This window comes from Oncorhynchus mykiss, chromosome 18 (assembly GCF_013265735.2).
Source record: "Oncorhynchus mykiss isolate Arlee chromosome 18, USDA_OmykA_1.1, whole genome shotgun sequence".
In the NCBI taxonomy this organism is placed as follows: Eukaryota; Metazoa; Chordata; class Actinopteri; order Salmoniformes; family Salmonidae; genus Oncorhynchus; species Oncorhynchus mykiss.
The window spans coordinates 20,933,305-20,948,192 of NC_048582.1; the positions used below are offsets into that span (position 1 = coordinate 20,933,305).

A 14,888-nucleotide genomic window follows, 5' to 3' on the forward strand; every position below is an offset into this window, starting at 1 on the left:
AGTTGACTGTGCCTTTAAACAGCTTGGAAAATTCCAGAAAATGATGTCAGGGCTTTAGAAGCTTCTGATAGGCTAATTGATATAATTTGAGTCAATTGGAGGTGTACCTGTGGATGTATTTCAAGGCCTACCTTCAAACTCAGTGCCTCTTTGCTTGACATCATGGGAAAATCAAAATAAATCAGCCAAGACCTCAGAAAAACAATTGTAGACCTCCACAAGTCTGGTTCATCCTTGAGAGCAATTTCCAAACGCCTGAAGGTAACACGTTCATCTGTACAAACAATATTATGCAAGTATAAACACCATGGGACCACGCAGCCGTCATACCGCTCAGGAAGGAGACGCGTTCTGTCTCCTAGAGATGAACGTACTTTGGGGAGAAAAGTGCAAATCAATCCCAGAACAACAGCAAAGGACCTTGTGAAGATGCTGGAGGAAACAGGTACAGAAGTATCTATATCCACAGTAAAATTAGTCCTATATCGACATAACCTGTAAGGCTGCTAAGCAAGGAAGAAGCCACTGCTCCAAAACCGCCATAAAAAAAGCCAGATTACGGTTTTCAACTGCACATGGGGACAAAGATCTTACTTTTTGGAGAAATGTCCTCTGGTCTGATGAAACAAAAAAAAACTGTTTAGCCATAATGACCATTGTTATGTTTGGAGGAAAAAGGGGGAGGTTTGCAAGCTGAAGAACACCATCCCAATCGTGAAGTACGGGGGTGGCAGCATCATGTTGTGAGGGTGCTTTGCTGCAGGAGGGACTGGTGCACTTCACAAAATAGATGGCATCCTGAGAAAGGAAAATTATGTGGATATATTGAAGCAACATCTCAAGACATCAGTTAAAGCTTGGTCGCAAACGGCTCTTCCAAATGAACAATGACCCCAAGCATACTTCCAAAGTTGTGTCAAAATGGCTTAAGGACAACAAAATCAAGGTATTTGAGTGGCCATCACAAAGCCCTGACCTCAGTCCTATAGATAATTTGTGGGCAGACCTGAAGAAGTGTGTGCAAGCAAGGAGGCCTACAAACTTGACTCAGTTACACCAACTCTGTCAGGAAGGATGGGACAAAATTCACCCAACTTATTGTGGGAAGCTTGTGGAAGGCTACCTGAAAAGTTTGACAATTTAAAGGCAACGCTACCAAATACTAATTGAGTGTATGTAAACTTCTGACCCACTGGGAATGTGATGAAGGAAATAAAAGCTGAAATAAATCATTCTCTCTACTATTATTCCAACATTTCACATTCTTAAAATAAAGTGGTGATCCTAACTGACCAGAGACAGGGAATTTTTACTAGGATTAAATGTCAGGAACTGTGAAAAACTGAGTTTAAATGTATTTGGCTAAGGTGTATCTAAACTTCCGACTTCAACTGTAAGACACCAGAGTCTATTAACATAACACAATTATACCACAGAAGTCAAATGTGAAGCAGTTTAGGTGCATTATAATTGGACCAAAATGATCTCTGTCCCAAATGATTGTTTAGTTTGGCTATATGTGTTGTTGTCCTGCTGTTACACGGCTCTGTCTGTTTACAGCCTGCTAAGCTCCAGGCAGAGGTTGTTAAGGTTGAAGCCCCCCTGGCCTTGACCCTGACCCTGACCCTGGATTTAACCCACAGCAACCCCGGCCTTGTCCCTGTCCCTGGCTTTACCCCACAGCTGGAACCACCCTTACCCTGTCCCCTGGCTTTAACCCACAGCTGGAACCACCCTTACCCTGGCCCTGTCCCCTGGCTTTAACCCACAGCTGGAACCACCCTTACCCTGGCCCTGTCCCTGGCTTTAACCCACAGCTGGAACCACCCTTACCCTGTCCCTGTCCCCTGGCTTTAACCCACAGCTGGAACCACTCTTACCCTGGCCCTGTCCCTGGCTTTAACCCACAGCTGGAACCACCCTTACCCTGTCCCTGTCCCCTGGCTTTAACCCACAGCTGGAACCACCCTTACCCTGGCCCTGTCCCCTGGCTTTAACCCACAGCTGGAACCACCCTTACCCTGTCCCTGTCCCCTGGCTTTAACCCACAGCTGGGAGTAACCTTGTGCCTAGACTAGCTCTTCCCCACAGCTGGAAGTAACCCTGTGCCTAGACTGGCTCTACCCCACAGCTGGAAGTAACCCTGTGCCTAGACTGGCTCTACCCCACAGCTGGAAGTAACCCTGTGCCTAGACTGGCTCTACCCCACAGCTGGAAGTAACCCTGGCCATGACTCTGGCCCTGGACTCTACCCCCCAGTTCCCACAGGTAAGAAACCAGAGCTTATTAACATAACTCAATTATACTACAGAAATGATATATGAAGCATCTTTGCAGTTCAGATCAATCTGGACAGTATTACAAATGATTGTGTATGATGATTCTGCATTCCATTTAGAATGCTGGTCAAAAGCAGTGCACTATACAGGGAATAATATTCCATTACATACGCATCCCGTGACTGGATGACTGTGGCTACAGACCAATCAAAGATGGTCCTACAGTCCTAGATGCTGAAGAAGATTAGGCTAGCCCAGGCCAGGTTTCTGAAGAAGATTAGGCTAGCCCAGGCCAGGTTTCTGAAGAAGATTAGGCTAGCCCAGGCCAGGTTGCTGAAGAAGATTAGGCTAGCCCAGGCCAGGTTGCTGAAGAAGATTAGGCTAGCCCAGGCCAGGATGCTGAAGAAGATTAGGCTAGCCCAGGCCAGGATGCTGAAGAAGATTAGGCTAGCCCAGGCCAGGTTTCTGAAGAGGATTAGGCTAGCCCAGGCCAGGATGCTGAAGAAGATTAGGCTAGCCCAGGCCAGGTTTCTGAAGAAGATTAGGCTAGCCCAGGCCAGGATGCTGAAGAAGATTAGGCTAGCCCAGGCCAGGATGCTGAAGAAGATTAGGCTAGCCCAGGCCAGGATGCTGAAGAAGATTAGGCTAGCCCAGGCCAGGTTGCTGAAGAGAGGAGGCACCCACACATGCACGCCCATGTGACTGAGCCTAGAGGATCATGGGAACGTTCTGGACAGATGGTGGGGGGGTTGGGTGGGTTGTGGCCGTAGAGATCACATTAGAGTCTCATATGTGGAGGGTGATTTCTCAGATGAAGGAATGATCAATAGAAAGTATACAAACGTGTTCAGGGCTGGTTTGTTTGTAAATGTGATATTGGATGTCAATTCATTTACGTCAAGGAATGGTCCACTGACCCATCATGTGGGCAGTGTCAGTGTGCTCACTGATTATCTGAGAAGTTGGACACAGGCAAAGCTGTTTCCACATACACAGCTGAAACAGTCTGACTGAGATCTCTAGTATAGAGGCTGTGGGAAGAAGTATTAAAAGAGGAATGACAGACAGACAGACAGACGTCCTAATCAGCCATGTTATAATCAGAGTCCCTTTGATGTATACCCATTCTATTTCTCAGGCAGCATGGCTGTCATAGCAGAGAGTGGAGCGCAAGAGACCACCCTTGGAGAAATGTGAAGGGTGACCGGGGGCAGACCCTGCTGCTGCTGCTATCCCCAGGAGGACCCATGGCCCCCTGGGAAATCCCCTCGTTCTCAGTGACATCATAATGAAATCCCCCACCTCCTGCTCCCTGGCTCTTAGCCCGTTAGAAAATGTACCTATGAGAATGTCTGGGTCTGATCAAATACTTTTCATCCTCTTCAGGGTTGAGTGCCAATTCAATTTCAATTCAGTGAATTTAGGAGATGAATCCCGGTTCAATTCATAAGTAGAAGTGTCATTCGTGATACTAATTTTATTAATGAATCAAATTTCAATTATCTTGCTGGTCTGAGGGAGTTGGAATGGAAAGGACTCTGAGCCCACAACACATCTTTTTTTCTTTTTACCCCTTTTTTCTCCCCAATTTCGTGGTATCCAATAGTTACGAGGACGAGGAAGTTGACATCATGTAGGGGGAAGGGGAAGCTGCTGACAGTCTTGTCTCTCATCGCTGCAACTCCCGTACGGACTCGGGAGAGGCGAAGGTCGAGAGCCATGCATCCTCCGAAACACAACCTAACCAAGCATCTTGACACAATGCCCATCCAACCCGGAAAGCCAGCCGCACCAACGTGTCGGAGGAAACACCATACACCTGGCGAACTGGTCGCGTGCACTGCGCCCGGCCCGCCACAGGAGTCGCTAGTGCGGGATGAGACAAGGATATAAGGATATCCCTGCCGGCCAAACCCTCCCTAACCCGGACTCCTCTGGGCCAATTGTGCGTCGTCCCATGGGCCTCCCGGTCGCGGCTGGCTGTGACAGAGCCTGGACTCGAACCCAGAATCTCTGGTGGTACAGCTAGCGCTGCGCCACCCGGGAGGCTCACAACACAATCTTAACAGAGACTTTGCTCATGACCTCATGTTGAAGTCTCGTTAGATCAACACGTTGAGAAAATAGGTCAATAAATCCTTCTAGAACGCCAACTGTCTTTCTCTGTGCCCGGGACCACTATAGGAGGACAGAGTGGTGCTCCGTGTCTTCTGTTCAGTTTGACAAATGAGACCGCATCTCCGGCCTGCAGCAGGTTTCTGTCTCTATCTCTTAATAGCGTGATGTTGGGGACGGGATCTCCTGCAGGCTGCAGAACACTGATGAAAGAGCGGCAGAGAGAGCGTCCCCGTCACAGATTTCATCTCCCCACAAATGCTAACCTTTTGCCATCGGTGTGTAAATCCCAGGATCTAACCCTGGATGAGATATACACAGCACTGATTAAATCAGCTCCTATCATGCTCTCTGCCTGGTGATGACATCAGAGCAGCCAGCGTGGGGTGGGAGTTGCTCTCCATGCCCGGACGTGCGCGCGCGCACACACACACACACACACACATATAAATGCACAGAGAAATGAGCATGCTAACAAACACATATCCAGGCCTAGTTCTGCAGGCAGTTGGTCAGCTTGATAGGAATGAGCAGAGCAACACATGTAGGGGGAAGCTGCTGTAGCTCTGGATTGAAAACCAAAGGAGGACGAGGAAGTTGACATCATGTAGGGGGAAGGGGAAGCTGCTGTAGCTCTGGATTGGAAACCAAAGGAGGACGAGGAAGTTGACATCATGTAGGGGGAAGGGGAAGCTGCTGTAGCTCTGGATTGAAAACCAAAGGAGGATGAAGAGGTTGACATCATGTAGGGGGAAGGGGAAGCTGCTGTAGCTCTGGATTGAAAACCAAAGGAGGATGAAGAGGTTGACATCATGTAGGGGGAAGGGGAAGCTGCTGTAGCTCTGGACTGAAAACCAAAGGAGGACGAGGAAGTTGACATCATGTAGGGGGAAGGGGAAGCTGCTGTAGCTCTGGATTGAAAACCAAAGGAGGACGAGGAAGTTGACATCATGTAGGGGGAAGGGGAAGCTGCTGTAGCTCTGGACGGAAAACCAAAGGAGGACGAGGAAGTTGACATCATGTAGGGGGAAGGGGAAGCTGCTGTAGCTCTGGACTGAAAACCAAAGGAGGATGAGGAAGTTGACATCATGTAGGGGGAAGGGGAAGCTGCTGTAGCCCTGGACTGAAAACCAAAGGAGGATGAAGAGGTTGACATCTATCTGATTTCCACGTTTGGCGAGTTCAGGGTTGACCTTGGAAAGATGCCTGCCATTGGCTTCTCTCCCTCCTCTCTGTTTACTAGACACCAAGGCTCACTCTCCTGTACTCTATGAACTCCACATAGATGTATTAGAAATGGCATGTAGCTGAATTTTCTGCATTTCCCATCAGCAATTATCCATGATTTATTATGTGTCATTTAACTATTTACTGAAAGCGCAGTCTTATTCTTATCCTAAAGCGTCTCTCGGAGACAGACAGAGATAGAGGAGAAAGACGCACAGTTGTTTGGTATTCAGTTCAGGGCTACAGCAGCCCCCATCTCGTGGCAGGGTAGCCTAGTGGTTAGAGTGTTGGGCTAGTAACCAAAAGGTTGCAAGTTCGAATCCCCGAGCTGACAAGGTACAAACCTGTCATTCTGCCCCTGAACAAGGCAGTTAACTGTTCCTAGGCCGTCATTGAAAATAAGGATTAGTTCTTAACTGACTTGCCTAGTTAAATAAAGGTAAAATAAATGTTAAAAAATAAACACGTGTTGCTCACTGATGCACCCTGCTCCTTCCTGTCAAGCTGACTAACTGTATGTACCATCTGTGCAGTACAGGGCCATTTGGAACACAGCCTTGAAAATAGAGCCCAGAACAGGGACAAGGAAGAGCTTCATCAAACTATTTAATTGAACTTTACAACAGTCCCCCTTTAATCTGGACTGCATCCGATACGCTTATATTTGCTGATATACAGATTTGGCGGTAGAGGTGGGATGGGAGGGGTATCGGTTGTCTATTTAGTAAGTAAGCTTTGTCCGAGCCAGAATGGCCCATAGCGCAGGAGGCTATCTCCTGTTTCTGTAGCGTGAGGCAGATTGATGCACAAGTACTCCCGCTGGACAGGGCGCTAGTCTATTGCAGGGCCTATGTGACAATAAAACATCTCATCTAAACAACCCTGTAAACAGGTTTCCTGCGTTGAATCCAAAAACATCAAGGACACACGTTCTTTATGAAGTGAAAAGGTACAAAAGTGAATATGAACACAATGTTTGTCTGTCAAATCGTACTTTTTGTCGCTTTTTTTTCCGTGACAGTGACGAAGCAACAAAAAAACAAGAATCAGGCCGAAAGCCTCCGAAACCAAAATCCCTCTACGGATTACAAACAGCAGGTGGCCCAGAATAGAATTACAGTTTCACAGGTGGCGCTTTCATTCCCCCAGCCAGCTAGCCTATCAATACAATACACCACTGACCCAAATCAGCCCCCAACCCTGGGACACGACAACTGACCCAGAGTAACCTAGTAGTCTGTATCCCCACCAGCCACCACTCATTCTGATGAGTTCTGACATCAATGGACTATTATGGAGTGGGTGTGACTGTGACCTTAGGAGTCAGTCAGTGTTTCCTGAGACCTGAGAGAGGTCAGACCACCAGGAAGCTAATTGACTTAGATAAGGGATGTGACTAGATGGAGTACAGCTACCAACGAAAGTTACTTTTTGTAGCAGGTTAGGAGAGCATTTTAGCTAACCTTAACCATTTTCCTAACCTAATTCAGTCCAGATTTGGATAGTCCAGATTTTCTATCTGTAGAGCATCATACTACCAACAAACTATCTGTTGATAAGCAACTGCTTGCTTAGGTTATGGTTAGGTTTAGAATAAGGGTTAGGCTAATGGTTAGAGTAAGGGTTAAGTTTAGGGTTAGGATAAGGGTTAAGGTTAGGGTAATTCTCTTAACCTGCTGCATAAATTCTAATCTGCTATGAAAAAGTCACTTCGTAGCTACAGTATATACCATCTAATCAAACCTCTAAGCTGTACTAACTGATACTGGTAACAAGGACGAGCCACGAAGGAGCACTGGAGGCTTGGAGGTGATGACAAATGAGGCAATATACACTGGTCCTATGTTTCATAAACTGAAGATTTCTCCTTTGCCAAGATAATACATCCACCTGACAGGTGTGGCATATCAAGACGCTGATTAAACAGCATGATCATTACACAGGTGCATCTTGTGCTGGGGACAATAAAAGGTCACTCTAAAATGTACAGTTTTGTCACACAACAGCACAAATGTCTCAAGTTTGGAGGGAGCGTGCAACTGGCATGCTGACTGCAGGAATGTCCACCGGAGCTTTTGCCAGAGAATTGAATTTTAATTTCTCTACCATAAACTGACTCTAATGTCGTTTTAGAGAATTTAGCAGTACGTCCAACCGGCCTCACAACCGCAGACCAGGACCTCCACATTCGGCTTCTTCACCTGCGGGATCGTCTGAGGAGGGGTGGAGAGGGGGGAGAAATAATCCTGATTGGCCACTCATGGCTGCACCCCTGCCCAGTCACGTGAAACCTATAGATTAGTGCCTAATGAATATATTTCCTTATATGAACTATAACTCAGTAAAAATATTGAAATTGTTGCATTTTGCGTTTATATTTTTAGTCAGTATAGAACCTGAGTGAGCACACACACACACACACACACACACACACACACACACACACACACACACACACACACACACACACACACACACACACACACGGTGTGTGTAACGATAGCACCTGCGTTCCCCTCACATGTTAGGTCAGTACGAACCGTAGCAACCTCTTCATGTCCAATTTTGTGATAACGACATGCTCTCATCAAACAGACAGATGGTCGGGTGGCTTTCAACAAAGAGCATGGCGTGTAGAGGTCTCTCAACTAAGCGACTGATGTGTTCTGAAATAAACTGCACCCAACACTTTCAGTTCCCTTAAAAACGACTTCCTTTCTCGTCTTTAACTCTCACACACACTGCTGTGCGTCATTCCTTCCTTCGAGAACCACTCTAGGACCTTGCCTGAGATCTCCTTTTCCCTTGAGCATTTATATTCTAATTACCGTATTCAAGGAGATGATGATTTTCAGCACAGGAAATACATTTTGTTTTGTTTTGTTTTGAGTTCGAAGAGGAACTGGTTTGATAATGCACTAAATGTAACCAGTTGAATCAGAAGTGTTAAATGCAGGGCTGGAACAAAAGCCTGCTAGCACACAGTCTGCAACCCCAGGGCCAGGGTTGCACATCCCGGTTGTGAACAAAGTCTTTGTTTAAAATGTAAACCACCTACAAATCATAATGACATCCTGGGACTTCAGGTCGACCTCCGGCAGAGAGAACAATATGATTGGCTGCTGCACTAGAGGAGATGGTCTGCTGATGTTATCTTTCAGGGGGAGGAAGTATTATGGAACTCATTAAGAAACAATAAACACAGAGGATGTCTCCTAATGTTGACCAAAAGGTGTGCCTGGGTTATGTACCCATATCCTTGCCAGTAAAAATCACAGACCTATCTGTTCACACGGGTGTAGGGTGAAGTTGCCCCTCGATGCTGACCTGAGGTCAGCTATGCTTTTTCCCCCCACTAATGGTTAAGGTTAGGATTGGGGGAGGGGACGCTGATCCTAAATCTGTACCTAGGGGAAACTTCACCCCGGAGCTTTCACACGAGCCGTTTCCAAGAAGCCGGGTAGGTTAGAATACAGCTTTCCAGGACACACACACCAGCCTTGTGACCCAATTTCCACATTCCTCATGTGTCTCTCAGGGAGTTCTGTGACGCACGGAACCTGCAGAGATGATCAACATTTACCTTCATAGGATATCTAGGCCATGAGGTATACATTAAAGAACATCTCTATTTATTATTTTGACCAACAACACCTATGTGAATCTGAAGCATATATAGCATGTGACTTTTCACAAAGCCTCATCTACTGGATAGAGGATTACTGACTGTAGATCAGTCTAATGTGGATGAGAGTACTGTACATGTGTTTCAAGCCGAGGGGATTCTATATAGCTACAGCTAGTGGATTAGCATGGGCGGAACCCCTTACACCAGAGCCATCTGATTGGATAAGGGCAGACGTCGTCACAGGTCTGATCCCTACAGATGGCCGTGGTTACCGTGGCAATGGCAGTGTGCTCAGCATCAGCATCACAGCAGAGCTTCTCGAAGCCATACCTCTCTATCACAGGCTTTCCTATTCACTTAGTGACATCAAGACAGTTTAATCCAAAACCTAAAAGACATCAACAAACAGCAATGCTTCTGAAGTAGCCATAAACGGACAAAGACAAACACAAACAGTTTAGGTCAGTTTAGGTCATTTGCTTCTCTCAAAGATCAATCGGGTTAATGACAGTGGGTATAATCTCTAGCTCGATCTCCCACCACTCACAAAATGAGAGTGCTCAAGACCCATCTGTCAGTAGCTCCTCGGGACCTTTTCCTGTGCCAGGAGATCTGCAGCACAGCTAGCCTCTACTGCAGAACAACAGCAGTGATCAGGCATCGCATTAACCAACACTAGAATACTGAACTGAAGGCCATTCACTCTGCCCTGTTGTGACTTCAATGTTAATCTGCCAAAGCGTTCAGTAAAATGGCCCGTTTGCGATCCATCAATAATGTTGTATATTGATTCTGTCCAATGTCACTGTCGAGGAATCATGACGTGAATGTGTGCATGAGAAGTCTGCAGTGGTATACTTTCATAACCCCAAATATGAGCTAAAACGCCAATCAGGATATATTCTTACATGAACACAAACAATGTTGTGACGCAACAACTAACAGTTTAGGCTACCTCAACATCATCAGCATTTCCATCCCATTCTTTGTGCCACCCCCTATGTGCCAACCTCCCTCAGGTGGCACAGGCTAAACCCAGAGACGTACCTGGCAGTTAAATCCATTGGAGTTGGGGTCCAAGCTCCCCGATAACATGGCGCATCAGTGTGGGCAAGGATGCCCAAGATTTCTTCTTGGTTTTACAGTGGTCGAGAGACCGCAAGATGGAAGCTCAGAATCCAAGCCCCGGACAGAACCGGTGTTTGTCGGCTAAAGGTATTGGCGGTAAGGTCGAGCCAGGCTCTTCTCACCGGTTCCTCTTCCCCATGCCAGCCAGCCTCATCCTGACAGCAACTTCGCAACACAAACAAGCGCTCAGACTGCCCAGCTCTGATCCAGACGGGCTCCGATGTTTTCTGACAAGCATCCATCCACCAATCCCCTGTGAGATTAGCGAGCTGCTGACATCACCGATGCTGGGCTGTGTGGTGTTGTGGCCCTCTTATCTAAGAGAGGCTTGTAGCTAAGTCACGGTAAGCAAAACACACACACACACAGACCCTTCTTCTGTGGGGTTCGAACTGAAAAGCCCTAGGACTTCTCACCGCTGCACCTGCCACATCTGATCCAACCCACCTCCACAGGGACATGGTATGAGGCGTTTCTACTCTGCAGTCATCCTGCGTGTGTGTGTGTGTGTGTGTGTGTGTGTGTGTGTGTGTGTGTGTGTGTGTCTCCTGCCTATGACACTGTACTCCGTCTGTGCTGCATGGTCAGCGGAACACTGTGGCAGAAACATGCTGTAATGGAAATGGATCCAGCGCTTCAAGCGTTTCTTCTTCTACACTACCTAATGACATACATTACCAGTGGCAGTAGTACTGGATCAATAACAATTTAGGCACGGATGATGAATAGGATTGTTGGGGAAACTATCAGAAACATGACGAAAAAGCACTAGCATCTCTCTTAGCTGTATCTTCTCTCCCCCCCTCTCTCTCTTCCTCCCCCCCTCTCTCTTCATCTAGCTCCCTCTATCCGCTATAATTAAACATCCAAGGGCGCACAGCCGGTCTAGGCACTTATCTCGCTACAGTGGGGCTGGCTCTGCACAGTCGGATCACCCAGTCAGACAGAGATGCCCCACTATTTCCAGGAACATTTTGTCCAAGAGAACAGGGTACCTCTGTCTGCTATACCGACCCTGCTCTACAGACCTCCCCCGTTTGTCCACACTGGATCCACTCCAGCCAGAAGACCAGCCAGGCTCACTGTGTCTAGGATTAGGGCTCAACATTCCGTCCCATCTTTACTACATCACACACTCTCCATCTCCTGTCTCCAGCTCTAACTCCCAACACCCTTGCCTCTGCCCAATATATGCCAGCATATATATTTCTGATGTGGAATCAGTGCGCTTGACTCAGGTTTCCCGTTGATGTCAATGACCGATTTCTGTGAAGGTCTTGGTTGGGGAGCTCTTATCTCAACTCTGACTCAGGTCTTTGGAAGCTTGCCAGATGGATGTTCCGTGACGTTCATAACCAAGACGGTTTTAAATGGATACCTGCACATTTGCTGCATGAAGTGGCTTGTCTGTAGTGGAACTCAAAAGGACTCATGTATCACTGAACAAAAGTAGTAGGATGTATCCTGCATGCTTGGCTTGGTATGAAAGCAGAAGTACTCACCACATTCTTGTCTCCTTGAGGTATCTGAGGGCTCTGGGGGCCTGGTTCCTGTAAATAACAAGGTCAAAGTACAACATCAATCCACAGGAGATTGTTTCCATGCATAATCCAGTCTTGCTTAGTTACGCATCTTCACACTGGAAGTCATTGAGTGCTATGCAATCACTGCCGGTCCCCAGGTTTCTAATACAAGTTTACATGACATTTTTTGTTTGTCATACAGTGAGGATTTCCACAGAACACTCACTCCTACTATCACCTCACGTATCCACACAACGACTCTTAGCAACTATGGCAACGCATTGGGATTCAGGAAACACGCTACAGCTAGGCAGCCAAGAGTTATGATGACAGGGCACTGCACTCTGCATTAAGTCAGTGAACAAAAGCGTCCCATGTCATGGTCAACCTGCGGTCAATCTACAGCACTGGTTAAGTAGGCTCACACAGACGCCTGCTTTATCAATGTAATTAATCAATGTTTTTTAATTGTATTTATCAATGTTGTTTTTCTTTTTATAATGACCTATTCATAAAAAGGGAAACAATGTTTTCAACGGCGTTTGAACAAAAGTCCTATTTCTCCTCTCCCTGGCTTTGAGGCGGCCCTTCCTCAACACGCGAATCACCGGAATGCTAAACAGGACCTGACCGCTGGAACAGGCACAGCCTTTGGACACCACTGAGTGTCGTCACCCGTTTAATAACACATGGTCTCTGTCCAACATGCAGAAGCATGTATAGGTTACGGTTCATCAATCTGGTCTATGGCCGAGGATTGACCATAGAAAGAGTGTGTCCTACAGGGTGAGAGAGAGAAAACCTCTGGTTCTTATTGACGAGTAGCGTCTGTCTGTGGCTTACCTTAGTAATACACCTATAGATCCTAATGGGTCCAATCAGATATCAGATGAGCCCGATGTCCACTGCCTAGTAGTAAACTACCATAAAGGCAAGGGGCCGTGAACTTACAGCTGTCCTTAATTATAGGAGCTGGCTCTGTCCAAAAACTCTTAAATGGCTTATTTTATTTGCACCATAACCAGTGATTGACAGGCAGACTGAATAGGACTTCACCATAGTTCTTCTACCTATGAAGACTTTGGTGATCAGCGGTGATTTTAGGTCGCGTCTGACTCGAGGTCCTGATGAACGTTCACGAGATGACAGACATTCCCAAATCAGCTCCACCATAAGGTTATCCAACAAGGGACCAATTGAACTGGAACCACAGACACATCAACTGCAGACTCAACAAAGACATGGGCCTACATCATTCTTTATCAAAGAAACAAAATGTGTCAGCTGTGGCATTAGATGAGAAATTAGTGGATGTAAAGAAAATGAGGCATTTGTAATAGGTAAATAAAGACGGCCGTATCTTTCTAAAGCAGGTTAATTACCGTATTCTATAGGTACTTGATGTTGTAGCAGACTAAGCAACAAAAATTCTGAACATTTTATTAGCCCAATTTGATGACAATATTAATGTAGGTCTATTGGTCCAGCACAACAAACAAACAAAAAGATCCAGGATGGTCCAGACTAAAAAAATCGTCACAAACATTACGATGTCTCGATATTTGGGATAAAACCGTTGTCTTGGCAAACCGGTCTATAAAACTAGGTAATAACCTACTTACCTGTATTAGGCCTACTACAGTTTTGTCATTTTTAGAATGTAATAACATACAAAGACTATGATTTATTTCAAATGTATTGCACACACAGGCTGGTCTATGGTGGTGTGTTCAATCCCCACATCGACATTCTCAATCAACGATATGAAATCCATTTTTCAGTGAAAACACAATGGTTGCCTATTGTAGGTTGCCTATGGGACATCCTTACCAAGGGTAGTAGCGGCTCCATTTGTGCTCCTTGGTCCGTTATGTCCATATTTTCCTTGCCTCGCTTTCTCTGTAGACTTGATATGCTCCTTTTGTCTTCTTATGTCTAGTGTTGCCGGGCTAAATCAGGGTGAACCCTTATGTAAACTGGGTTGATTTTCTCAAATTAAGATAAGCATCCTCCTCTTCCAGTCCTACATCATTTAGGCATGGGGTAGCGATTTCCCATTCACTCGCTCAAGCTTGGAGAGTGCAATTTGCGCTACATGACGAGGTGGAGCACACGTGAGGCAATGAAGCGCAGCACGATATAGATTGCGTCTACCGTGGCGCGCGTTGCTCCAAGTTTGCACACATTCTTAAAAATGATACACAGAATATTGGTTTAGGACGGGTTGCACTCAATAGAACAGGACATGAACGCACGACACCGGAGAAGCTCAGAATAAAACAGAATTGGGCTCTAGTAGCTATCTTGACATATATTTATGTTCATTTGGGACAATATGTAATTAGGTATTAGGCAGGCTACCAAGGACACAACAAAAAACACGTAGGCTACTATATTTTAATGTTGCCTATTTTGGTTCTGTTCCCGATGTGCTTAACAAAGGATCCCATGATTGCTGCCTGACCCATGAAATTAGCCTATAAAGCAATTAATTTGCTCTATTGCAATCCACGAGAGAAAATTGGGACCGTAAAATACATGCAGATAACCATGAACCATTTATATCATGGCCCACATGTGTGCGCAGTGAGATGGGATATACAGCACATTGATTCATTCACCCATTTATGAAGTCGTTGACTGAAATCCTTTGGAAAAAACGTTACATTGGTGCCACCTGGTGTTCAATGGGATCTGTCAAATCAAACTGAAATATTTGATTAATAAATTGGCGTAATTTTCAATAGTCAGCTCATTTCTCTCAAAATTCAATGATCAACATTAATCAAGCAGGAATATATTACAAATATAAAACAAATATCAACAGAAGAAAATTTTTTATCTCCAATCACATCGAGATATTAGATTGAAATGAATGCCCATTAAAACCAATGAATACCCGTTTCAGGTCAATTCTATGGTACAACTCAAGATAAAGTTGTTAATCGACTGATTGATATAATGTATTGGGTAGTTAAACGCAGTAGG

The 14,888-nt window shown here is 45.8% G+C and overlaps 1 protein-coding gene across 4 annotated transcripts in view; it reads right to left on the reverse strand.

Moving 5' to 3' along the window:
* The window catches only part of LOC110495804 (sodium-driven chloride bicarbonate exchanger), a 46,885-nt gene extending 32,803 nt beyond the window's left edge, over positions 1-14,082 (reverse strand). For 2 of the 4 annotated variants that reach the window (XM_021571244.2, XM_021571242.2), the window contains exons 1-2: positions 13,731-14,082; positions 11,880-11,927 (exon numbers count right to left, since the gene is read on the reverse strand). In XM_021571244.2, the coding sequence (XP_021426919.2) occupies positions 11,880-11,927; positions 13,731-13,778 (96 nt within the window). In that variant the 5' untranslated portion in view covers positions 13,779-14,082. Of the gene's footprint in view, positions 1-10,296; positions 10,538-11,879; positions 11,928-13,730 lie in introns of those variants that run through there. The other 2 variants (XM_036952253.1, XM_036952254.1) reach the window with 2 other exon arrangements.
* Positions 14,083-14,888: the final 806 nt, after the last annotated feature.